The sequence below is a fragment of the Miscanthus floridulus genome, chromosome 13, assembly GCF_019320115.1.
Source record: "Miscanthus floridulus cultivar M001 chromosome 13, ASM1932011v1, whole genome shotgun sequence".
Taxonomy (NCBI): domain Eukaryota; kingdom Viridiplantae; phylum Streptophyta; class Magnoliopsida; order Poales; family Poaceae; genus Miscanthus; species Miscanthus floridulus.
In genome coordinates this window covers 38079022-38086747 of record NC_089592.1, presented here as the reverse complement: position 1 = coordinate 38086747, position 7726 = coordinate 38079022, and the positions used below count along the sequence as shown (strand labels likewise).

The following is a 7726-nucleotide window of genomic DNA, read 5'->3' as shown; positions in this document are numbered from 1 at the left end:
AAACTGCAATAACCTAGAAAGTATCTATATTAACAATCAAGGATTGTGAATTGTGATTTTGTTGCCAATATGCCATATATATCCTCATGTCTGAGTATGTTACAATGTTGTACACATCAACATGTAATGTAAGTAGGCCTTTTGTAAGTCCAGCATAGCAGTAAGAACGAAGTCAACAAACACAAATCAGCAGTATAAATATTTCACAAATTGACAAAACCAACATACCGATCTAGTCCTCATCTTCATCAGGAATGACTATAACAGGACCCTTGACCCTGCTATCACTATGCCCAATAAGTTCCTGAGCAGCCTTTGCAAAGAACTCTTCTGCAGCAGCACGGACAGACTTCTTTTCTGGTAAAGGCTCAGGCTTTCTCTTCTGCCCAGACCAACTCCGCCTTTCTCCTCTACTTATTTCCTGCATGCTCCTCTTCTGATCTGAATAAAAATAAAATAAAATCTCATTTCCATGCTCTAATAATCAAGAATCCACACAAACTTAACTGCCAAATATGTACCAGATGTCAGATGGGAAAGTGAGTGTCCAATAAACCTTGCTGCTGCTTGTGTATTTATTGTAGTAGTAGGGCGAAGTGGTGCTGCAATTCAATTCAGGTAGTAACAGAGTACCAGCATTACATATTTCAGATAAAAAAAAAAGAAATGAATAAGCATGAAATACAGAGTATAGTACCCTTGTCCCACTCCTCAAATTGATTTAACTTCTCCTGCCATAAGCTTAACCTTTCCTGGAAAGAAACGAATCAGAACTCAGGAAATAAAACTTCCAACTGCAGAGCCAAACTAACTGACAAATCAAATATTGCATTTTCACTTCAAGTAGTGGCCACAAAGACTCCACCAAAGAGTCACAAATGTCAAAACTTTCTCCCAGCTCAAGTAGCAGAATAGCTGGAAACGTGGTATGAGGATTGAATTCATGTGGCTACATAGAACTCTCCATTCAAGGATTACAAAATATAAAACCTTTGTATAACATTATATAACTTCGAACAGAATAGCTGTCAAAATACGAAGACTGATTTTTTCAACTCATGCTGCATCAACATAGAACTCTTCATTAAAGAACTGTTATTATTAAAACTATTCTTCTTAAATTGAACTCCCAACATAATTAGAACAAATGTTGACAGATAATCATAGAATTTTCAATGTAAGATGACCCCACAAAGAATCCCAACTCAGCCACACAAATCCTTCTCCAAAACAACCTCTATACTAAAACAGCAACAGCAGTAAATTAAGCTAAACACTACAGCATGTCAAAGGTGATATTACAAACCTACGAGCTCTGTTCTGACCTAAAAGAAACCTACGGCAAATCCATGTGCATATTCAAAGGCCCATATCAAACCTCTCCATCTGCATGCTCAATACTCCCAGGCAATATTACAAAATATACTCTCATCTTTGTTCTAGTCAATAACATCGAAATCAATCCCCTACTTCAATGGCACCCGAAAAATACACTTCGAAAGATCCAGAATTTTAGAACTACGAGGAGCTTACAAATTCCTTTCTGATGGGGTGCTCGTCAGGGTCGATTCCCGAACACCTTAGACGAACTGCAAAATTCCAGCAAAAAAAGAGATAATCAGAAAAAAGAACCCTAAGCTTGTGCAACGAGAAGGAGAAGCGTGGAAGGTGCAGTGCCTCCGAGGAGTGAGGTGGCGGCCTGCGCCACGGCGAGGAAAGCGCGCGCTCGGAGCAGGGGCGGGAGCTCGGCCACGGCGTCGGGGTCCGCCGCCGCCGCCGCGAGCAGATGGGAGAGATGGTCCCCTACGGATTCGGCAGCCGCGAGCGTCTCCTCAGCAGCCGAGACCACAGACGGCGGAACTGCCGAGGCGGCGTCGGTAGCGGGGGAGGCCATGGTTTTGGTCCTTTTGGACTTCGGGTGTAGACGGCGGCGAGGAATTCAGGGAGGCGGGTCCTTGGCGTGAACAGTTGAAATAGGTCGCAGGGAGAAGTCCAAGACCTGGCCTGTTGTATCCTTCCTTATTGATAAAAATCAATAAAAATATCTTTTTTTAATTAGATTTTTAAATGTTGCTATATATCATTGTTGTCTATTTTGGGTTTTCTCGATGTAAAAAAAAACGCTAGACGCTAGGCGAACGCTAGCCTATGGTTTAGAGTTTCGGAAGTTTAAACGTAGATTAAACGTGATTAAATATTTTTGTTTTATTTTTTACTTTTTGTGATGCTGAGAGCAAAATCAGTACTAATAATACAACTAGAAGTAATAACAGTGACCACACCTCTTATTGCACACTTGTTTTTGACATCAGTTCCTTTTCTCCTTGGTTTCTTGCATTCAACAGCAGCTAACAATCAAAGAGAGACAGGTTAATAATCTGAAAACAGAAAAAATCAAATAATAGGTAAAGAGTAGAAACTCATCTATGAGGGACAGCTCAATATTGTACATGACTACATGTACAACCAAGCTTCCAAACAACAGGCAGCAGCACAAGGCAAAATATCACAAGAAAATATACACACAACAGTCACAGTTCATCACATGCCTTAATGGTCCACAAATTAAATAGCAGTACAACACACAATAATGGTCTTATGGTCCACACACAAATAAGGATTGGTAAATTACCTAAGTACATAACATACTATGTGTATACACCCATTTAGCAACATATTGCTGCACTTGGTGTGTTCTCTCTTTCCAAAGTGCTTCATTTATATTTTATTGCCTCTTAGCTTCAGCACTGCTTAACTTGGGATCAATGGGACATGTAAATTTGTCCATGGGTCCTAGCTTGCGAGGTGTACTTGAGCTTCCAGCAAGTGACAAAACTTATGTCCCTTCCTCTTCACCTGTTGTAAGTTGCACATTCTCCCTAACCTCTTTATCATGTTGCTGCTTATCTTTCTTCTTCTTTGCTATTTCATCAAAATTCTTATCGCACTTTTGCTTAACTTCCTTAGTAACTTTTTGGCACTTCACTATAGACGTGCCCCTATGAGCAAGATGCTGCTTAAGGCGATTAATTCCTACACTCTCATGGCCACAAAGAAGACACTTGACTTTGTTCTTGTCATTGGGATCACAGAGACGCCCCCACTCCCAGCCTATATTAGATGATTTCCTCTTTAGGTGGTTGGCAACCTCGGCGGCTTCTGGAGCCGCTGCTATAGTACCAGCAGCAGCTGCAGCTCGGAAGTCGACATCCTAATCCTAATCCAAGAACAAGAGTAGCATAATAAGGACCAACAAATCAACGCATCATAAGGACTAAGGAGCTACTGAGGCAGTACACATTCAATCTTAACCCTAAATCCCCAATCCAATTCATCAATTGAGTGATTGACATGTAGAAATCAAAACTACAGAGCATGGGAAGATGGGGAGAGACCGAGGGAGCACCTGGAGAGAACGAGCGAGGGGTTGGGCCTACACCGGCTGGCCTCTGCATTGTCGTTGTCGACTCCTGGTCCTACGCCGGTGGCCTGCCCTCTATTGCAGGCGATGGTCCCTGCGTCTACGGCCTCTGTGGCTGCCAAGGAGAAGGGGAGCCCAGCGACGACCCCTACAGCCCTACCAACGGCGGCGAGAAGCGACCAGGCGGGAGGCGGGAGGTAGGCGGAGGCGGGACTGGAGTTAGGAGTGCGACAAATCCCGACTCTGTTTCTTGCGGTCGATTTGTGCTCCCGCGTCGAGCCCACCTACTGTTTTCCGCGCCCTCCCGCGCTTCTTTCCCACGCGCGATTCCTTCCCTCTTCCCGCGCGCGCGCCGCGTGCTTCCCTGCTCGTGAGCCACGTGTTTTCCACCGCATAGCTCCGTTTTTTGACCGATTCCGCGCCGTTTAATCGCTGCCGCACGTGTAAACGAGCGCCTAGGCGCACCCAGCGTCTAATTGAGCGTCTACCCCCTAAACGCAACGCTGGGCCAATGTTCAGCGTTTAAACTAGATTAAATGACGTTTAATAATGTTTTTTTGAACATTGGGGTTTTAGCTAGTTAATAATAAAAAACAAAATTAGCTCTCTAATATACGCACACAAGATATAAAAACGTGTTGGATGGTTGAAATAGAGAGCAATTTTTATTTAAATAGGAGTAGCTTCTAAGTAATGATTTAGATATTAAATTTAAGAAAGACTCTTAAAGATGTTTTTAGAGTTGTCAATCGCTTCGGTCTTAATTTTTGGCCTTGAACTGGGTGAACTCGTTTGTTTTAGGTTCTGTTTAGATATTTTAAATTCACTTTCTCAAACCTCCATCTCTCGTGATGTTGCGTTGTATTTATGTTGTTATTGTGTGTGCATATCTTAGATTTTTATTCAAAACACTTTTTAATTAATATTTTAAAATTAACTCTATGCTTTCAGGGTCTAGTCTCTTTGGTTGCCTCAATGTGCCTGTGACAAGAAGCTATTATCATGCTACATGCACAGATGTGACAAGGACCATGACCACAGCACCTCCCGGGTACCTGTGCCTATGTGGCCAACCTATGGGCCCCGCCTTACTGTGCCACTGTATTCAGCACGACGAGTTGTCACGCCACCTCGCTTGTTGTGACAAGTGTATATATAAAGCACTCGTCTATAAGTGGATTTTGGTGGACTGAATGACAACATAATCAAAGGTCTAATATGCCTGCTAAGTATTGAGCAGGGAACTGAGCATATTGTATACACTTATGATATGCTTTGTTGGATGAATCATTAAGTGTCAAAGGCTTAATTGATGGCAAACAAGCAGGATATTCCATATGAGTGGTATTGTGATGAAATGGCAAGCCATAATGTATATTGTTGAAGTAATATATTCTTATGCAAATAAAATGGTCTCACCGTGTTGGCATGGTCTATACATTATGGAATATCATTGCATCATGAGAAGACAAGCATAATTGTGAAGGTAAATGAGACACGACGTTATGCATACGGAATGGTCTCACTTGTAGAGCTTGCTTGGAAAATCAATGAAGATGGAGATGGATTTCTTGAAAAGGGTTTCAATGTATGCTTATTGTTTATTCAAATCACCATGTGTCTTGGGATGGCTTGAGATGGTGAAAAAGCAAGGACATGGCTTTGAAGGACCAAGCAAGAGTGAAAGGTAAGCAATGGCTTGGGCATCGATGGACCACAACTGTGGTGAAGAAAAGAATATTTCCATCGAGTCTTGACACTAATCAAGCTATCGGAAGTCACATTATGAGGAGAATTAAATCATTCTTGGAGTTTATGGAAGAAGTGACTTGATGCCATAAAGTGAACTCATATGGTTGGACATGGTTCAAATCACGTACTCAAGGTGGATTTGCTCATGTGATGATTGACACAAAGTTAGTTGCATCTCTTGGTGAAGAAATATGTGAACAATGATGGCATATGAAGACTATTGAAATCTCAAGAGGCATGGTTGCAATTTCAAGAGGAAATGGTTCAAGTCACGTACTCAAGGAGGATCTGCTCATGTGATTTTATCTTTGATCTTGAGTATGGGCATTTTGTACTATCAAAAAGGATGCAACATTGAGTGTGTTGACAAGTCTTGCTGCTCAAACTAACTAAACCCTAATGCTAACTTGAGATAAACACTTTGCACATGGTGGTTGTTGGCGATCCTTAACGACCAAAATTCGACCACCAATTAAGATATAAAAAGAGGAGAAACTAGCAAACTTAAGCATATACGCATTTACTATTGACCTAGTTCCACATGTATTTAGAGAACATTGTTTTGCAGGACATAAACACAAATACATGGAGAAATTCACTGAAGAGCACTTTTCGATGCTGATTCGTGCAAAGGAACAAGGGAGACACCTATCAACTCAACTCAACTAGGCAAAAGAACCACCGAGGAGTGATCCAAGTCCAGCCCATAGCCCACCACACAAAGGCGGTGGCGAGGTGGCTCAATCAAGGGGCGGCCGACCCCTAGGGGCGCCTGACCCCCTACCGGTGCTTCTCTGCCTTTCCTTCGATAGGCAGTGGCATGCCTCAATGCAGAGGCGGTGCAGCTCGGTCCTCGCACCAAGAATAGCTCCCAGCATCGCCTTCCTCCTTATAAAAATAGAGGGCACCCCCTCTCACAACACACCACTAGAAGGCAAGGAGCTTCTCCACTTTTGAGCAACACTCCAAGGCCTTAGGCCCTAGATAGCTAGTAGAGTAGGAAGGTAGAGATGTGAGGGAGAGCTTGGGAAAGCGTCAGACTTGTTGGTGTCTCCCCAACTTGTACCTCGACGAGCATCTTTACTTCAACGGTTCTCCCGCTAAGTGAGTGTTCGAGGTTCTTTTGGTTATAAAGTCTTTGATTAGTTAAGCTATACTCTTATTTGTTTGTGGGTTTGTCATCTATCCCTGTGGCGGATGCTCTAGTAGAAGGGCCCTGATAAAGACGGATAACCCTTGCATGCACGCTAGAGCAATAGTCGATAGCATAGACGTGATGTCTAGGTTAGAGGCTACCTTCATTTGCCTTGTGCTCTATGGTTGAGGGGTAGGCAGCATGTGGTGAGAGACCTGTCCGTCCCTTATAATCCCCCACGTCCAGGCATAGCGTAGAGCCATAGGCCGGCAACGCCTGGCAGAACAAGTGTTATCCGGTGCCCGAAGTAAGCAAGTAGAAGTGGAGTTGATCTATCCTTAGACTCTAAAACGGAGGAATTCATCTCAACCTCTATCAACTCTACCCTTGGGTTGTCCTTGGACGAACTAGATAGAAGATTTACCTCTATTTCCTATGGAAAATGTGATACCCTAAATACTTTCGGGTAAAGTGCTACAACGGTAATTCCATGCGCTTGCGGATTATTTCTGTATACGTTAAGAAATACCAACAAGCATTTCTGATGCCGTTGTTGGGGAACGGTTGCTATTTTCTTCGAACCTAGTTTGTCCTCGTATTTGTATCTTTTATCTTTTCTTTTTATAAGAAAAAAATACAAAATATATTTCACCATGAAGCCTACACCAAATCCAACCCTTCTCGCTTCAAAGGGAGAGTTCCCTAAGCCACCTTCAAAATCAAAACTATCATCTCACTATGAACTCCACCCTAGCTTAATAGCCATGGTTCAGGCACAACCCTTCTTAGGGCACTATAATGAAAAAACCCTTGCCATCACATGCATGAGTTCGAGGAGATGTGTTCGTGCCTGAGCATCCCGGGCATGACACAGAAAACTCTAAAGTGGAAAATTTTTCCCTTCTCTCTCATGGGGAAGGCGAAGCAATGGTACACACATGCCGTAGAAAGTACGAATGGGGACTAGGATGAACTTAAAGACAAGTTTCACCTTGCATTTTTCCTATGTCTTGTATCAACTCTATACCAAGGGCAATCCTCGATTTTGAGCAGCGTAAGAAGGAGTCAATAGGTGTAGCCTAGGCCAGGTTTTCAGCGTTAATACACACCGACCTAGACTTGTCGTTACCCGATAGCATATTGTTGTGACTCTTTTGTTTGGGTATTGACATGGGTGCTAACCTAAGCCTAGACGTGACTGCCGGAGGTCATTTTACACACAAGACTATGACAGAACAAGTAGAATTCTTTGAGCTTTTTATAGATAAACACTCTTCTTCCATCATAAGAACTAAATCCCTCCAGACAAAAATTATGTCGAGTGTTGAGGAGTCCTCACCAGTCGAATCCAAACCTATACCATCCTTAGATTCAACTCATGAGCCCTCACCTAAACCACAAACACTGAAGGAAAGATT

The 7726-nt window shown here is 42.8% G+C and overlaps 1 protein-coding gene across 1 annotated transcript; it reads right to left on the bottom strand.

Annotated features, from left to right (window-relative positions):
• Positions 1-228: 228 nt before the first annotated feature.
• Positions 229-1990, bottom strand: LOC136501211 (uncharacterized). Its single transcript, XM_066496710.1, has 5 exons — positions 1678-1990; positions 1534-1589; positions 698-752; positions 522-602; positions 229-441 (listed from the first exon to the last, which is right to left on the bottom strand). Exons 1-5 carry the CDS (start codon positions 1892-1894, stop codon positions 233-235), a joined length of 618 nt encoding a protein of 205 aa, XP_066352807.1. The 5' UTR covers positions 1895-1990; the 3' UTR covers positions 229-232.
• Between the last annotated feature and the right edge of the window lie 5736 nt (positions 1991-7726).

What these genes read in the sequence shown, in the direction of transcription:
- LOC136501211 (XM_066496710.1), bottom strand. Translation starts at nt 1,894, where the DNA reads ATGGCCTCCCCCGCTACCGACGCCGCCTCGGCAGTTCCGCCGTCTGTG. An exon ending in CGCCACCTCACTCCTCGGAG is followed by an intron (nt 1,590 to 1,677) that starts GCACTGCACCTT and finishes GGAATTTTGCAG; the next exon opens with TTCGTCTAAGGTGTTCGGGA. An exon ending in ATTTGAGGAGTGGGACAAGG is followed by an intron (nt 603 to 697) that starts GTACTATACTCT and finishes ATTGAATTGCAG; the next exon opens with CACCACTTCGCCCTACTACT.